This window comes from Dendropsophus ebraccatus, chromosome 4 (genome assembly GCF_027789765.1).
Source record: "Dendropsophus ebraccatus isolate aDenEbr1 chromosome 4, aDenEbr1.pat, whole genome shotgun sequence".
NCBI classification, from domain to species: Eukaryota; Metazoa; Chordata; class Amphibia; order Anura; family Hylidae; genus Dendropsophus; species Dendropsophus ebraccatus.
In genome coordinates, this window is record NC_091457.1 from 154324792 (window position 1) to 154343855 (window position 19064).

At 43.4% G+C, this 19064-nt stretch overlaps 1 protein-coding gene across 1 annotated transcript in view; it reads right to left on the reverse strand.

Moving 5' to 3' along the window:
* CRB1 (crumbs cell polarity complex component 1) overlaps positions 1-18009 on the reverse strand; it is a 36165-nt gene extending 18156 nt beyond the window's left edge. The window contains exons 1-2 of the mRNA XM_069969001.1: positions 17839-18009; positions 2892-3425 (exon numbers count right to left, since the gene is read on the reverse strand). Of these exons, the coding sequence (XP_069825102.1) occupies positions 2892-3425; positions 17839-17911 (607 nt within the window). The 5' untranslated portion in view covers positions 17912-18009. The remainder of the gene's footprint in view (positions 1-2891; positions 3426-17838) is intronic.
* Positions 18010-19064: the final 1055 nt, after the last annotated feature.

Consider the following 19064-nt stretch of genomic DNA (forward strand, 5'->3'; position numbering starts at 1 on the left):
ATTCTTTCCAGTGTGAAACAGAGTTCTCTGCTGCCACCTCTGTCCATGTCAGGAACTGTCCAGAGCAGCAGCAAATCCCCATAGAAAACCTCTCCTTCTCTGGGAAGTTCCTGATATGGATAGAGGTGGCAGCTGAGAGCACTATGTCAGACTGGAAAGAATACACCACTTCCTGCAGGACATACAGCAGTTGATAAGTACTGGAAGACTGGATATTTTTTTTATAGAAGTAAATTACAAATCTAATCTATATAATTTTCTGAAACCAGTTGATTTGAAAGAAAAATATTTTCGCTGGACAACCCCTTTAAGGTTTGTATTGTTTTAATATTAGTGTCAATATTATTATTATTATTATTACTATGGCAATATTACTTCACCCCTCTATTAATTGGGTGGTCCAGTTTGGAAAACTTTGTTATATACCCTGACCATTTGATTTGAGAAAAAACCAAAAACATTTTTTTCTCCGGAATATCCCTTTGTATTGCCCCCGAAAAGTTATACACATCACCAATATACATTTATTATGGGAAATGCTTATCAACTGCTTTTTCCCTGCACTTATTAATGCATCAAGGCTTGACTTCCTGGTTAAAATGGTGATGTCACTTCCTGGATAACATGGTGATGTATCTTCCTGGATAACATGGTGATGTCACTTTCTAGATAACATGGTGATGTCACGACCCGACTCCCAGAGCTGTGCAGGCTGTGGCTGCTGGAGAGGATGATGGCAGCGGGACACTGAGGGACACAGGGCACTAGAGGGACACTGAGCATCCCTCTGCCATCATCCTCTCCAGCAGCCACAGCCCGCACAGCTCTGGGAGTCGGGTCGTGACATCACCATGTTATCCAGGAAGTGACATCACCATGTTATCTAGGAAGTGACATCACCATGTTATCCAGGAAGTGACATCACCATGTTATCCAGGAAGTGACATCACTATGTTATCCAGGAAGTGACATCACCATGTTATCCAGGAAGTGAAGCCTTGATGCAGTTGTAAGTGTAGGGAAAAGAGCACTTTATAAGCATTTCCCCTAATAAGTGTATATTGGTGATTTGTATAACTTTTGGGGGGCAATACAATACTTTAATAAAAATTTTATCCGAACTTCTCCTTTGAGTGCCAAGGATCTTTATATTGGTTTGGCGAACATTCCTAATTCTAAAGCGACTCCGTACCCACAATCTGTCCCCTCCAAACCACTTGTACCTTCGGATAGCTACTTTTAATCGAAGATCTGTCCTGGGGTCCGTTGGGCAGGGGATGCAGTTATTGTCCTAAAAATAACTTTTAATCCGGCAGCCCTGTGTCTAACGGCCGGGGCTTACATTTGTCTTTGCATTAGACTGGCACACCCTCTCTGTCTTTCCTCCCCACCCTCCTCATCATTAGGAATGATCCAGGCAGATTGCTTCCTATTCCCCACCTGTGTGTATAATGAACATGGGCTGGATCGTTAATACACCTGTGCAAAGCTCAAACAGCAGTAAATGTTCCTGGATTATTCCTAATGATGAGGAGGGTGGGGAGGAAGGACGGAGAGGTGGTGCCAGCCTAATGCATATACAAATGTAAGCCCCTGCCGTTAGACACAGCGCTGTATGATTAAAAGTTGTTTTTATGACAATAACTGCATCCCCTGCCGAACGGACCCCAGGACAGATCTTGGATTAAAAGCAGCTATCTGATGGTACAAGTGGTTTGGGGGGGACAGATTGTGGGTACGGAGTCGCTTTAAGGCCTATGTGTCAGACAATGACTATATTACAGCCGTGTGACACGAGCCTTTCTCTTACTTGTTTATTATAGAATATAGGATGTCAGAAGCCATACTAATGATATGAGTCCTTTACCTATAGGTAATGCAGCACATCACAGGGGATCCCAGCATAGTACTACACACAGTATACACCAGATCCCGCTATCTACATTGATCGTCCCCCTGTGTTTCTGAATTAATTTTTAGTACGATGTGTTCAAAGGTGAAAATGAAAAGTGAAGGTTGCCAGATCATACTAGGAAACCCGGGGTGTTAATCACTGATGGCCGGACATCTAAGCTGTGCAAGGAGCATGGCACAAATCACAGGACGGGTCACAGTAACTTAGGGATTTTATCTGCTTAGGGTAATAATCTATTAATAAAAAACACAATATGGCAAAAATATGTAAAAAATGATCTATGTAAATTTACATGCACTGAGCATGTTGTTGCTTTACCTAAAGGGGTACTCCAGGGAAAAATAGTGTTCAAACTAGCTGATATCAAAACGTTATACACATATGTAAATTACTATTAATAAATTACTAAAATCTCCAGTGTTTCAGTACCTATCAGCTGCTGTATGTCCTGCAGGAAGTGGCATATTCTTTCCTATCTGACACAGTGCTCTCTGCTGCCTCCTCTGTCCAGGGCAGCAACAAATTCCCATAGAAAACCTGGACAGTTCCTGACATGGACAGAGGTGGCAGCAGAGCTGTGTCAGACTGGAAAGAATACACCACTTCCTGCAGGACATAAAGCGGCTAATAAGTACTGGAAGACTGGAGATTTTTTTTTTTAAGTAGAAGTCATTAACAAATCTTTAGAACTTTCTGGCACCAGTTGATTTAAGAGATGAAAGTTTTTCTCTGGAGTACCCCTTTAATTTATTTATTCATTGTATTCTATATAAATTGCCAGGTTCTACATGTCAGTTTTGAAAATATTCACTGAAATAGTCACATTGTATGTGGATGTCTTTTTGATATTGGTCTGGCCACAGTATGACACATACCCAACATGAGTGAATCCATGTACAGGTGGGATACCTGGTGAATGGATGACTGATCTGAGTACCATACTCTACATAAGGGCACTAGAGGTGAGAGTTCCTACCTGTATAATCCGGTGGACAAACACAGCCGTAACTTCCAATCTGGTTGAGGCAAGTGCCGCCATGTTGGCATGGCTGGGAGATACATTCATTGACTTCAATGTCACATAAAGCCCCTTGAAATCCAGGCACACAGTAACAGGCTTGTCCATTCCCCCTTTCTCTACACACAGCTCCATTTTGGCATGGATTCCAAAGGCACTCGTCTTCCGGAGTCTCACAGAATGCCCCCTTGTATCCTACAGCACAAAAGCATGTGGACTCCCGCTCAGTGACATAACACTGTCCTCCATGTCTACACAGATTTCTATAGCATCTCTTCATTGGGATCTCACAATGTGTCCCCTTGAATCCTGCCGGGCAGCGGCACTCGTAGGTCCCTGTATCGAGGGTAACCTGGCACGTGGCATTCCGGGGGCAGGGATCGGAGAGACATGGATCCAATAGGCTCCCACAGCCTTGTGAGGATGAGCAGGGAAAGTCGTCTCTGCATGGAGGAGAAGAACAGTGCGAAGTGTTCCTGGAGCAAAAAGTACCTGGAAAATACAAGACATATCGAATGGCAAAAATTCATCTAATAAACTATAAATCTTTGTAATATTCACTAGGTCCTGCTTTAAAAAGTTGCAAAACATTGTAATATATGTTCATGGATAATGTATGTTCATCGATTTTATAGAAAAATATATATTGATAGCCTCCAGCCCTATACATCACTTAGTTAAGAAAGATAGAGGTGGGGGAGGAGGCGTGCATGCCATGGCTCAGCATCATTTCAGCATCCAAGGAAAAATGCAATTTTATAACTCTGTAAATGGCCATCAGCAAAGACAAAGGCACCATTTGTTTTATCTCCCTGTCACTTATCTGCCTGTGTCTGCAGCTCTATGCAGTGTCTCAGAGCAGGTTCTACTGCTTTATCTATGCAATTATCGGTCGGTACAATGTATGTATATGCTCTGGGGACTGAAGCCTGTAGTATGCTGTTGCCACCACTTGGTGTCACTGTTTCCTAGCACACCACTGAGCACAGTTGAGAGACGCTAAGCAAAAGAGTTAAAGGGGTTGTCCAGAAAAAATCTTTTTCTTTCAAATCATCTGGTATCAGAAAGTTATACAGATTTGTAATTTACTTTTATTTAAAAATCTCAAGTCTTCCCATACTTATTAGCTGCTGTATGTCCTGCAGAAAATGTTTTATTTTTTGTCTGACACAGTGCTCTCTGCTGGCATCTCTGGCCGAGACAAGAACTGTCCAAAGCAGGAGAGGTTTTCTATGGGGATTTATATAAAACCAAGACAGAGTTCCTGTCTCGGCTAGTGAAGTCAGCAGAGAGCACTGTATCAGACTGAAAATAATACATTTCCTGCAGGACATACAGCAGCTGATAAGTATGGGAAGACTTGAAATTTTTTTTATAGAAGTAAATTACAAATCTATAGAACTTTCTGATATCAGTTGATATAAAAAAAGAAGTTTTTCACTGGACAACCCCTTTAACTGTGTTATGATTGCTGGTATGTTTTATCCAGTTATATGTCATGATTTGTGAGCTGACTGAGGCCAATCCCTGTCAAGGGTACCTCACACTATGCCTCCTCTATCTTTTAACTTAGCCTATTAGAGGCCTTAGTTTATGTCGCCAGATGTGTTGCCCCCAATTGTACACCACTTCCTGCAGGACATGCAGCAGCTGAAAAGTACTGGAAGAGTGGAGATTTTTAAACAGATGTAAATTGCAAATCTATATAACTTTCTGAAACTTGTTGATTTGAAAGAAAAAAAAAATCTCCCAAGTACCCCTTTAATAGTGGGGTTCCTGTGTTCAGAATCCTCACTTCTGTGCTAGAGAGTGCAGCTACAAAGAGCGTCTCTCCCTCTGGAGGACCTGTCCTGTTCTGCACCACATAGAAATCTCACTGATATGAATGGGCACTGTGTACTGTGTAATGCTAATGTGTAATGTGTACTGTGTAATGCTAATGTGTAATGTGTACTGTGTAATGCTAAAAGGGTTGATCCATGATGAAGACGTAGTAGGTGCAACAATGATCTCAACCTATTCTTGTACTTGTACTCTCCCTCATGTTTTTACTGTGACTGCCTTCTTGTCATACTATTCTGCCCTACTGTAAGTCCTGAGGGTATCTGAGTACTCAGGACCTAAAAAAAAAAACTATTAGAGGTCAAGCTAATCTGCTGAGGTGACGGTCCACAACCATATGGATGCGTTCCGTAACACATTGTTATTACCCTAGCCTCTATATTGTTTATTATGATACTGTTATCTTTATTTTTAGAATTTTTTTTATAATAAAATGTAAAAAAATAACTTTTTACCGTTTTCTCATGCTATATAAAACCTCAGCACTCTATATACAACCTCTGAAGGGGTTAAACACAAAAATACATAGGGGGAGATTTATCAAACATGGTGTAAAGTGAAACTGGCTCAGTTGCCCCTAGCAACCAATCAGATCCCACCTTTCATTCCTCACAGACTCTTTGGAAAATGAAAGGTGGGATCTGATTGGTTGCTAGGGGCAACTGAGCCAGTTTCACTTTACACCATGTTTGGTAAATCTCCCTCATAATTCACATAATCTTCGTACTTCTGTGCTTTGGGAGCCTAGACACGTATCCACGAAGATTTTACACTGGAGAATACACAGAGAATCTCCCTTTTCCAGCATCAGGGCTCTAACGCGGTTAGCGACTTCAGCATTCAATTAGTTGCCATAGGAACCTGTTGATACCCAGCAAAAACATCACCATGGTAACTGGAGACACAAAGGACGAGCATCTGCCTGTTTTATCTCTGGGTACCGATCCTGCGTCTCTTTCACCTAAACGCCCATAGAGAACAAAGCATCTAAGGCCGTAAATTATACGGATTCATGACGACAACAAAGTGGCCGCGTGAAAGCACCGGCCTGATAATAAAGTATGGCTTATAAAGTATTGGAGATAATAAAGCCTATGCACAAGTCTGTAATATGTCTTACGGCTACACCTGGTGCCACGATATAGAAGGAGAGTCGTTTTTCGGCATCCCGTGAACCTGCGCCCCTCAGCAGGTGCCGACAACCGTGTAAAGACCAGAAATCACAATGTGAACCGACGCGGCAGAAAATCCGGTTACTCAAGCAGAAGAGAAGAAGCCGAACAAATTAGTGGAAAGTCGAGGAAATCCCGTCATTAGTCTGAGGTATTAGGTATAAAGGCAAAAAGTACCAATCCAGCTCCCGAAATCAGCGGCAAAGACCCAATATCCACCAACACTAAACACAGCGAAACATAGTCCAGAAGGTTACACCAAATGCATGAGGTCCGGAGGGTGACTAGTTGGCCCACACCCATTGTAGAGACGACCAGGCTTGAGTGGCTAAAGAAGTTGGATGCAGCCCTACGGAGTCCTGGAAAACATGGATATAGCCCAGGGGTAGGAAACCTTGGGTCTCCAGCTGTTTCAAAACTACAACTCCCATAATGCCTGGACAGCCAAAGCTAAAGCTAAACCGGACTCTCTAGGGATTCATCAAACTTCTTCAGCCACCGATATCCAAATATTGCATGGTCGGACTCGAGCATGCTCAAGTCGCGCTCATCTCTCAACCCCAGTTGTCGATCACTTTGCAGTTGGCATGCCAAAAATTGTCACCAGCAGAGAAGAAACTTGAAGCACTCGACATTGTGACATCACATGGTTCATTATCCCCGTATTCTGACATCACTATATTCATTATCCCTGTACTCTGACATCACTATATCCATTAAGGCCCCCATACACCCTCAATAACTTATGGCCAAATGATCATCCAGCCATCAGTTATGTTGTCTGCCCACCATCCATCCACCCCATACGCAGAAATGTTCCTGTGTTCTCTATGGGGAGGGGAAAGTGTGGTGTCCCACCATGGATGTTTTGTGTCTCTCCTGTGCACCTTTCAAAAAGCTTCTCACTTTAGGTTTAGTGGTGATGAAGGTATTTTTAAAGTTTCACCACTAGATGTCAGTATCTTCCATGTGTCTATGTATTCCTATGTATTGCGCAGCTGAGGAAGGTAATGGGTTACTGTGTTCTGTGCACTATGTGTTTTTGTTGACTTATAGGAGGTGCTCTCTGCTTCTAACCTCTCTCTTTCTTTCTCTCTTTTGCACACACTCATCCCCACCACTCACAGGGTAGATTACTTAGCCCCTGTAGGAAGTTAATTGCTGGGTGGAAGAAGTGCAAGTGAGTTCTTACCAGATTTTCACAGAGAAAGGAAGCAAAAACTGCTGCTCTTGCTGTAGCCAGGCCAGGGCCTGGCTGCTGCCAGGACTCCTGAAAGGGACAAGTTCAGTCTATTCCAAGGAAGGTCTATCTATCCTATCTCGCAGTGCAGGTAACTGGGACACCCCTGGGAACTTAGCTTCACCCAGATCACCACAACTGGGGCTTGTATCACCCTATTAGGATGTGTCACTCGACACTGTAGGGCAGAAGGTGGTCAGACTGAAGTCTATACACAGGTACAAGTAACTTCTCACTCTACAAGTATTCTCCCAAAGTTCCGTCAGTACATAGGGTTAGGACTCCCTCTACAAACTCTCCTACTCTCAACTCTCCAAGCACCACTAGAACTACCTCTCTACTACTCAACTTCTCCAGCACCTCCTCAAGCAAAACTAAGTTCAAGTACTAAAGTCTATGTGAAGATCTATCTATTCTGCTAAAGAGTATTGTATTGTAAGGGTATAAACCCACACACCGTATACACAGCGTATTTACTGCTGCGATACGCAGCGAATACGCAGCAAAAACGCAACAAATACGCAACAAAAACGCAGCAGATTAGATCTAAATAACTGAACTCAGCATTAAATCTTCACCATCAAACTGCTGCGTATTTGCTGCGTATTTGTTGCGTATTTGTTGCGTATTTGCTGCGTATACGGTGTGTGGGTTTGTACCCTTAAAGGACTTTACAGTAAAGTTGTTATATTTTTGATAACACTGGGACTCCGTCATCTTTCCTACGCACCAGCACCCATAGACACTAACCGCACACCTTGGGTTATTTATACCGATTTTACCGGTACAATAGTCCGGGTGGGTCAATTCCCAATCAGGACTATTGTGACAGGAGCCCAAGGGACCCACTACAACCTGGCAGGTAACCGACAAAGCAGGTACCAACATCACACCTGTGTGCTGGACTAGCACTGGCGTCATGACACTACCATCCCTGGCTGAGCTGTCACAACACCTAGACCTGCACCTCACCACATAAGCTGCAGGGAGTGTTCTTGCTGTGGCTTATCTCTGACGGAACCAAAAGGTCGGCCATGATGGAAAATCATGTGTCGGTGGTAATTCTAGATGGCCCCATACACCTTATATTGGTGGTCCAAAGCGCCACGATTGTTCTAAAGTTCTGTACTGTCAGATGTACAGTGTTTATTATCTTTATACTGTGACATCACATGGTTCATTATCTCTGTACTGTGGGGGTAATTTTCTTTTTTTTACTAATTTTTACCAATAGCTGCTGATAGGAGCCGGGAGCAGCGTGGTAAAGAGCGGGGTCATGGTGTGACCCCTGTCTGAACCCTCTAACGGTGCCATGACGCAAGGTTACATCATGGGTCGTGTAATGGGTTAAATTGCCCTTGATTTCAAAACACTATACAAGTGATAGGGGTTGACAAACAGAAGGTCACAAAATCAAAGCACGTTAAAATGAATAAGGTAAATGGTAAGACGACCCTGCCCGCAAGGGATTACATAGGGACAGAGGAGCCTGCCCGCAAAGGGCTTACATAGGGACAGAGGAGCCTGGCCACAAGAGATTACATAGGGAGAGAGAAGCCTGCTCCGAGGGCTTACATAGGGACAGATGACCCTGCCTGCAAGGGCTTACATAGGGAGAAAGTACCCTGCCCATGGGGGCTTACTTAGGGAGAGAGGACCCTGCCTACGAGGGCTTACATAGGGAGAGAGAACCCTGCCCAAGAAGGCGTACATAGGAACAGAGGACCCTGCCCGCAAGGGCTTACATAGGAAGAGAGGAGTCTGCCCACAAGGGCTTACAGAGGAAGAGAGGAGCCAGCCCCTGAGAGCTTACATAGGGACAGAGGAGCCCGCCTCCAAGGGCTTACATAGGGACAGAGGAGCCAGCCCCCGAGGGCTTACATAGGGACAGAGGAGCCCGCCTCCGAGGGCTTACATAGGGACAGAGGAGCCTGCCCCTGAAGGCTTACATAGGGACAGAGGAGCCAGCCCCTGAGGGCTTACATAGGGACAGAGGAGCCAGCCCCTGAGGGCTTACATAGAGACAGATGACCCTGCCCACAAGGGCTTACATACGAAGAGAGGAGCCTGCCCACAAGGGATGACATAGGAAGAGAGGAGCCTGCCCTCGAGGGCTTACATAGGGACAGAGGAGCCGGCCCCTAAGGGCTTACATAGGGACAGAGGAGCCGGCCCCTAAGGGCTTACATAGGGACAGAGGAGCCAGCCCCTGAGGGCTTACATAGGGACAGAGGAGCCCGCCCCCGAGGGCTTACATAGGGACAGAGAAGCCCGCCCCCGAGAGCTTACATAGGGACAGAGAAGCCCGCCCCCGAGGGCTTACATAGGGACAGAGGAGCCCGCCTCCGAGGGCTTACATAAGGACAGAGGAGCCTGCCCCTGAGGGCTTACATAGGGACAGAGGAGCCAGCCCCTGAGGGCTTACATAGGGACAGAGGAGCCCGCCCCCGAGGGCTTACATAGGGACAGAGAAGCCCGCCCCCGAGGGCTTGCAGTCTACTACCACACTGACATAAATTCCTATTATTCACTTACTGTACATCGCAGTGCCTGTTATTATTGTACAATTACATTAGGGTCTATAATCCCTTTACTGTAAGATCACTGTGTCCATTATTATTATATTGGGACATTGTTGACCATTATTTTGTACTTTGACATCACAGTGTCCATTATTTGAGTGACATTATTCCTATTATATGTCATTTCCTATAGCTGTGATATTACTGTATACATCATACCGGCACTGTCACATCCCTCTATGAGTTATTCCTTCATTGTGACATCACTCCTGTAATATGACATATCTGTCATATCACACTGTATTGTCCGTGTCCGTTGGCACCATGGTTTGCGTTCCTCCCATGTGATGACACTTTCCAATTATTTCACAGAACTTATTCTTCTATTGTCTCTTCCTGACAACTTCTAAAACATGCAGAGGAACATTGGAGCTGGCCATAATGCTGCACCCTCAATTAGGGAGAATCATCCTGAGCAAGAGACTCTCCTCCATGACATCCATAGGTCTTAAAGGGGAACTTCAGCAATTTTTATTTATTATTATTGTTTTTTTAATTAACTGATATCAAAAAGTATATAACCAGCTGTTAGTCCAAATATTAGTTCCTACCCTGTTAAAGGGGTACTCAGGTGAAGAATTATTATTATTTCAAATCAACTGGTGACCGAAAGTTATACAGATTTGTAAATTACTTCTAATTAAAAATCTCAAGTATTCTAGTACTTATCAGCTGCTGTATGTCCTACAGGAAGTGGTGTATTCTCTCCAGTCTGACACAGTGCTCTCTGCTGCCACCTCTGTCCATGTCAGGAACTGTCCAGAGCAGGAAAGGTTTTCTATGGGGATTTGCTGCTGCTCTGGGCAGCTCCTGACATGGACAGAGGTGGCAGCAGAGAGCACTGTGTCAGACTGGAGAGAATACACCACTTCCTGCAGGACATACAGCAGATGATATCTACCGGAAGACTTGAATTTTTTAAATAGAAGTAAATGACAAATCTGTATAACTGTCTGTCACCGGTTGATTTGAAATAATAATAATAATAATAATAATAATAATAATTTTTCACCAGAGTACCCCTTTAACACGGTAGGGACTAAAATTGGGAATAATAGCTGCTTATATATCTGATGAGTGTAAGTAATCTGATATAGAGCAGGAAAATCAGCTCCGTCCTGGGCAGACCAAGGGGCGGACATTGCCATATGTGCAGCCTGGGCAGGGATACTGTTCGCTTCATTATATCACATCTACAATTCTCATCCTTGTCTCGCAATTACTGGTGGATTAGCAGATTGCTGGGAGATTTTCTGGAGTGGCGTATAAGGCACGTACATGGCGTGTATGATCAGCAATAAGACTATGGCGCTGCATTAAGAATCCCATCACATTATACAGTAATGAGGAGACACAGCCGGGCAAATCTCTATGACGAGGAGCGACACTAAAAGGGATTTATATGTAGAAACACTGAAGGATTACACAGTCCTTATTCAATACCGTATATAGATGGGAAATAAATAAACCCAAAATAAAATTCTAAATTTTAAATAAATTCATGTATTTTGCCCCAATATCATAGAGAGACATGTGTTATAATATACTTATAAAACCTCTGTAGCTTAAGTAAGTGACAGACGGTGACCTAGATTATATGGGGCCTTTTAGAGTTTCTTTGTCCTGGTCTTAACCCTTTAATTGCCATAAGGCTCCTGTCTCGTTTCGTACAATGCGGTGAGATCTGTTGCATTCTCCGCATCTATAAAGCATTGCATTATTAAGATGGCCACAAGATGAAAAAACGTTGTCCGATAGTCTATAGTCTTGAATGGGGGGACGACTGACACTAGAAAGGTCAGGTTTACTAATGCTATCTAATATTTAGGCGGTACAAACTTAGACTAGACAGTCTAAAAATGCACCAAATTGGGGGGATTGACAGTTATCCCTGCTTACTCTGCAGCAGCTGCAGCGCTAGTGACACAGACAGCTTCCCCCAGTGTAATGTCTATTCTTATACTAACATGTATTATGTAGACATCAGAGGAGGCTCAGTATCTGCATGCAGCAGCGCTCGTGATGAGTGTTTAGTGGACCTTCCGAACTGTTCCGATTTAGGAACGTCCTCCAAACCTGAACGATTGGCTTTTGGCTCCCAGCAGCTCAACACACACTACTAGCGATTGGAGATGAGTGCAGTCAAGCATGCTTGAGTCCGATTATTTGGCATATGATTGCCAGTGGCTGCAGAAGCTGGATGCAGCCCCTGGGAGTCCTGGAAAAATTGAAAAGCTAAATGATTAGACTCGAGCTTGCTCACAATACGTAACTGTTGCTTCTGAAGCCCTGCAGTTCCCGACACAACCACTGGTGGCAGCAGAGAGACAGTGTCGACCCTTACTGCCAATCAATGATAGGTATTGATAAAATAAATAATTTCATTTCCCTGGAATACCTGCTTAAAGGGGTTATCCAGTGCTACAAAAACATGGCCACTTTCTTCCAGGGACAGCACCACTCTTGTCTCCAGCTTGGGTGGGGTTTTGCTGCTCAGTTTCATTGAAGTGAATGGAGTTTAATTGCAAACCACACTCGCGGCTGCACACATCTCTGCTTGTCCCATAGACTTCATTCTATGCATAGGCAGATTCCGCCCAGGTTCCGTAGTGTGCACATTCCCATAGTTGGCTTAGGGCCTTTAGATCATGGATGGGGAACCCTAAGCCTTCCAGCTGTGGCAAAACTCCCATCCTGCCTGGGCAGCCAAAGCTTTAGCATGATGGGGATTGTAGTTTTGCCACAGCTGGAGGGCCACAGATTCCCCATCTCTGGTTTATATAGTCCAACACCATCTAAATAACGAGCTCCAGTGAGACAGATCAGCTGATCGTCGGCTGGTCAATGTCCCTTTTATACAGGCCTTTACTTTACTCCATAATGTTATACCACAATTTTGGTCACATACAAGCCACTGCTCCGTTCCAGGGAATCCATGCCCATTTTCCACTCATTCACTATTGTTGACCTTGGCGCAAAACCTCTAATAAGTCATGTTTGCCAGAGCAAAAGTGCAGAAATTGAAGGTGAACGTTATGCGGCCATTGGCCACGAAATATGAGTGCGAGCGTCTCCCATATATTCTGTGTATAAGCAGGTAAGGAAATCATATGGAGACGACATTTACTGATGGGAAAAAAAAAACAATTAGGCCATGTTTACATGGCGTAAGAGACCGTCCGTTCCGTGACTTGGCCGGGTCACGGAGCGGCCGGTCTCTGAAAGGATCATCCCGGCCGGTACTGCAGTGCACACCTGCATCAGAACTCTCCACAGCACACTATGAAGCTTGCGTCCGCAGCCGCTCGCTTCATTGTGGGCACTGAAGAGCGGCCACAGAAAATTGACATGTCAGTTCTTTGCGGCGCTGTGAGAGATCCCGGCTGGAGCATATACTATGGGGGAGGTTTATCAAACATGGTGTAAAGTGAAACTGGCTCAGTTGCCCCTAGCAACCAATCAGATTCCACCTTTCATTTTCCAAAGAGTCTGTGAGGAATAAAAGGTGGAATCTGATTGGTTGCTAGGGGCAACTGAGCCAGTTTCACTTTACACCATGTTCGATAAATCTCCCCTTATGTGTTTACGCTCTGGCCGGGATCCCATAGAAGGCTGGGCAATGTATCTATTCGTAAAAAGTACGGCCGTTGTTGCTTTTACGAAAATATACGTTGTGTGAACATAGCCATACAATAAAACTTAGTAAAAATTTATTTTTTATTAAATAAATTTAATTATTATTATTATTATTATTATCAGTTTATTAGGGTCTTCTCTTGTTTTCTCAAGTTAAATAATTTATTGCGGCCTATGTATAACTCCGTCCACTATAGATATACACATTATAGCTGTATGAATAGCCTACGTGACCCGTAATAATGTATCTTATAGCTGCAGGATAGGCCATAAATGCTGGTTAGTTGGTGCTTTCACCTTCTGCACCCCCCACTAATTGTCCCCTGACCCCTTCTTGCTGAGGTTAAGAGGCCAGAAGCTGCATTGGCTTCAGCAGAGAGGTGATTGCACGTGCACATGTCTGTCTCCATTAATGTCAATGGGTAGAGACGCATGCAAGCATGGCCAGGTCTCTATTGAAGCTGATGTAACACCCGCTGGTGGCCACTTTGCCCTGTAAAACATAGGTCAGAGGACACATCCCAGACATGTGACATAGATGCTGAACGTCAGTGCCTGCTCTTGAACACCACTGGCCGTGTGCGTTGTACAATAAGTCATTATTATTGGAAACTGGTATCAATGGTGGACAAGGGCCTTCCTTTATATAATCAACTCACCTAAATTCATTTTATAGGGGTGTTCCCATCTCCCATGTGATCTATGGCTGCAGGACTCGTGTCACCGGGTAGGCCTAACCTACAATAATCTGAATCTAACAGACATATCTTTGCTTCCAGCTAGGGATGGTCCGAACCCGCCGAGGTTCGGGTTCGGCTGAACCCGAACGCTCGGCATCGGATTCCCGCTGTCTGCCCGCTCCGTGCAGCGTGCGGATACAGCGGGAGGACCTCCTGGAAAACTGGGATACAGCCTATGGCTATAGCTGTATCCCAGTTTTCCAGGCGTTTCTCCTGCTGGATCCACCCGCTGCACGGAGCAGGCAGACAACGGAAATCATTGCGGAGGGTTCTGGTTTATACGAATCCCGTCCAAACCAGGTTCGGACCATCCCTACTTCCAGCTATTAGAATGCTATCCCATCCCATTTGGATTCCTATTTTTGTCATGTATATAGTTATGGGAGTCTTGGCCACTATCCACTGAAATAAATGCACAATACAAACATGAAGGGTCTGGCCTTTTTTGTTTTGTTTCATCAAAGGGGTATTCCCAATGTAAAAAGCGGATAACCTATACACGGAAATGACTCCTTATCCTAGAAAAAATCTCGGTCACTAGGGGTCTTTATTAGATACTGCCTGTTAGGGAAAATCCAACCATTCCTAGCAGCGGATAGATGTAGACAGAATATAGGAAGTGGGGGCGGGGCTTAGCTTGTGCTATGTGCAGGAGAGAGGAAGAAGGTCTGAACTGTGTACAATCTGTGTCTGAAAGGTAAAGCACTTGCTCATGTACCAACTTAGAAACCCAGTGCATTACCCTTTCTATAGTATTGTACTATAAATCATTCTCTAGCAAAGTTCCAGCCTGTCCAGTGCAGTGTCAGGACATAATGGGAGGTGCTGAGCTATGATCAGCCCAACAAGTAAGGGAAAGCAAGTCCCTGTGTGTGTACTGCTGGCAAACAGCTCAGATCTTGTTCCACCTATGGAAGGGAAAGGACTTTTAAGAGTTCAATAACAGCAGCGAGAGCCTGAAAAGTTCATTGTCACCAGTCTAAAGGGTCACTCTCCACATGCAGGTTTTTAGAAATCTTTTGAAAGTACAAGTATGGTGAACATAAAAGAGTCTGGCTGCACTATTCTTTACAGCAGGAAATCTCGGTATATAATGAAGGAGCAGTCATTCTCCGGTCAGAGTCCCCCCCCCCCCGATTATAAGGTGATGGTATATACTAGCCAAATGACATCACTTTATAAGTTTAGAAAACCCCTTTATTAAGATACAACACATAAAAGCTTTAAAAAAAAAAAAAATAATTTTATATATATATATATATATATATATATATATATATATATATATACTACCGTTCAAAAGTTTGGGGTCACACTGAAATGTCCTTATTTTTGAAGGAAAAACACTGTACTTTTCAATGAAGATAACTTTAAACTAGTCCTAACTTTAAACAAATACACTCTATATATTGCTAATGTGGTAAATGACTATTCTAGCTGCAAATGTCTGGTTTTTGGTGCAATATCTACGTAGGTGTATAGAGGCCCATTTCCAGCAACTATCACTCCAGTGTTCTAATGGTACAATGTGTTTGCTCATTGGCTCAGAAGGCTAATTGATGATTAGAAAACCCTTGTGCAATCATGTTCACACATCTGAAAACAGTCTAGCTTGTTACAGAAGCTACAAAACTGACCTTCCTTTGAGCAGATTGTGTTTCTGGAACATTTGTGGGGTCAATTAAACGCTCAAAATGGCCAGAAAAAGAGAACTTTCATCTGAAACTCGACAGTCTATTCTTGTTCTTAGAAATGAAGGCTATTCCATGCGAGAAATTGCTAAGAAATTGAGGATTTCCTACAACGGTGTGTACTACTCCCTTCAGAGGACAGCACAAACAGGCTCTAACCAGAGTAGAAAAAGAAGTGGGAGGCCGCGTTGCACAACTAAGCAAGAAGATAAGCACATTAGAGTCTCTAGTTTGAGAAACAGACGCCTCACAGGTCCCCAACTGGCATCTTCATTAAATAGTACCCGCAAAACACCAGTGTCAACATCTACAGTGAAGAGGCGGCTGCGGGATTTTGGGCTTCAGGGCAGAGTGGCAAAGAAAAAGCCATATCTGAGACTGGCCAATAAAAGAAAAAGATTAAGATGGGCAAAAGAACACAGACATTGGACAGAGGAAGACTGGAAAAAAGTGTTGTGGATGGATGAATCCAAGTTTGAGGTGTTTGGATCACAAAGAAGAACGTTTGTGAGACGCAGAAGAAATGAAAAGATGCTGGAAGAATGCCTGACGCCATCTGTTATACATGGTGGAGGTCATGTGATGGTCTGGGGTTGGTGCTGGTAAGGTGGGAGATTTGTACAGGGTAAAAGGGATTGTGAATAAGGAAGGCCATCACTCTGCACCGCCATGCCATACCCAGTGGGCAGCGCGTGATTGGAGCCAATTTCATCCTACAACAGGACAATGACCCTAAACACACCTCCAAATTGTGCAAGAACTATTTACAGCAGAAGCAGCAGCTGGTATTCTATCATAGGTAATGGAGTGGCCAGCGCAGTCACCAGATCACCACCCCATTGAGCTGTTGTGGGAGCAGCTTGACCGTATGGTACGCCAGAAGTGCCTATCCAACCAATCCAACTTGTGGGAGCTGCTTCTAGAAGCGTGGGGAGCAATTTCTCCAGCTTACCTCAACAGATTACCTCAACGGCCCTTATTGCACTCGCCCTTTCCTGACTGATAGACCAGGGAACGACCAAACGGTGTGTTATTACACCAAACGATTTGTGAACGATCAACGATGAAAATAGGTCCAGATTCTATCAAACGATCAACGATTTCTCGTTGCTCATTTAATCGTCGCCTGCTATTACACGAAACGATAATCCTTTTAATCCGAACGATTGAACGGTTTTTGGAACGATAATCGTCCTGTGTAATACGGCCCTTAGTCTGGGTTCATACTGCGTTTTTGCAAATGGATGCATGTGTGTGCATCTGTTTTACTATTGACTTCCATTAAAAAAAGGGATTAAAACTCACCCGTTTCTTTAAAAAAAAAACGCAAAAAAAAGAAAAAAAGATTGTGTTTTGATCCATTTTTTTCAATAATGGATGTCGATGGAATAAAAACAGATGCACACAAATCATCCGTTTTTTTTTTTTGTTGTTGTTGCATAAAACGCAGTGTGAACCCATTCTAACACCTACTAAAATGGAAACACATTGTGGCAATCCATGTGCAATTCTGTGGGCCGTTACTGCAGCATATGAACGCAACCCAAGGGTCCCAGCTATATATAAAATATAAAAATATTTCGGCCGCCTATGACCTGCATATAATTTAGTAATCTGAATTACCTCTTACAATGCTACAGGTAACAAACACATACTGGCTTGGACTTGCAGGTATAAACTCCTCGCTCCTCATAGATCCGCCTGGGCTGAATATATGGTAAATGAATTCATTATTGCTGGGAAATAATTCATGCAGAATGTAAGTTGTCCCGAAAAGGCTTTTCATATCTAATGAGGCATGCAAATGAAGTCTGTACTTATTATTGTATAGAGCTATACGACGATGATGATGATGATGATGATGAAGAAGAGTACAGAGCGCAGTAAAGTATAAAAGAACTTTTGACTAGTAATATACTGTACTAATATACTTTCCATATAGAAAGACATTACAGAAAAATCAATTGTTGTCGGAGCTTAATAAGGAATCAATATAACTCACGTGTGACTTGGAGACACATCAGGACGGCTATACAGAGACCGTGAGTCCATGATACCCGTGGCTGATCCATCATCCAGCTCTGCTCTACGGTTCTGTCCGCATCACTCCATTCAGGATGCTCAGAACCATATCCCGTCCATAGGCACAAAGCATCGGTCCTTTATCCTGTACACAGCAGCACAGACCAAGTCTGACAGAGCAGCGAGGATGCTGAACAAGTGGCATGGGTGATGGGGAAAACCTGGCGCAGAGGCACGGAGCGGACGGAGGGGAGGGAAGGGTCCAGCCTGCAGAGATTAGGGTTAACTCAAATATTGCTGGATTACCTGCTTGGATTCTAGTCTGGGCTTATAGCTATATTCCACACTATATCAGCTATATTCTAGGCTATATCAGCTATATGCCACACTATATCAGCTATATATCAGCTATATTCCACACTATATCAGCTATATTTCAGGCTATATCAGCTATATTCCACACTATATCAGCTACATTCTAGGCTATATCAGCTATATGCCATGCTATATCAGCTATATTCCAAACTATATCAGCTATATTCCACACTATATCAGCTATATTCCACACTATATCAGCTATATTCTAGGCTATATCAGCTATATATCAGCTATATTCCACACTATATCAGCTATATTTCAGGCTATATCAGCTATATTCCTTGCTATATCAGTTATATTCCAGGCTATATCAGCTATATTCCACGCTATATCAGTTATATTCCAAACTATATCAGCTATATTCCACGCTATATCAGCTATATTCCTCGCTATATCAGCTATATTCCACGCTATATCAGCTACAGTATATTCCAGGCTATATCAGCCATATTCCAGGCTATATCAGCTATATTCCAGGCTATATCAGCTATATTCCACACTATATCAGCTATATTCCAAACTATATCAGCTATATTCCAAACTATATCAGCTATATTCCAAACTATATCAGCTATATTCCACGCTATATCAGCTATATTCCTCGCTATATCAGCTATATTCCACGCTATATCAGCTACAGTATATTCCAGGCTATATCAGCTTTATTCCACACTATATCAGCTTTATTCCTTGCTATATCAGTTATATTTCAGGCTATATCAGCTATATTCCACACTATATCAGCTATATTCCAGGCTATATCAGCTATATTCCAGGCTATATCAGCTATATTCCACACTATATCAGCTATATTCCAAACTATATCAG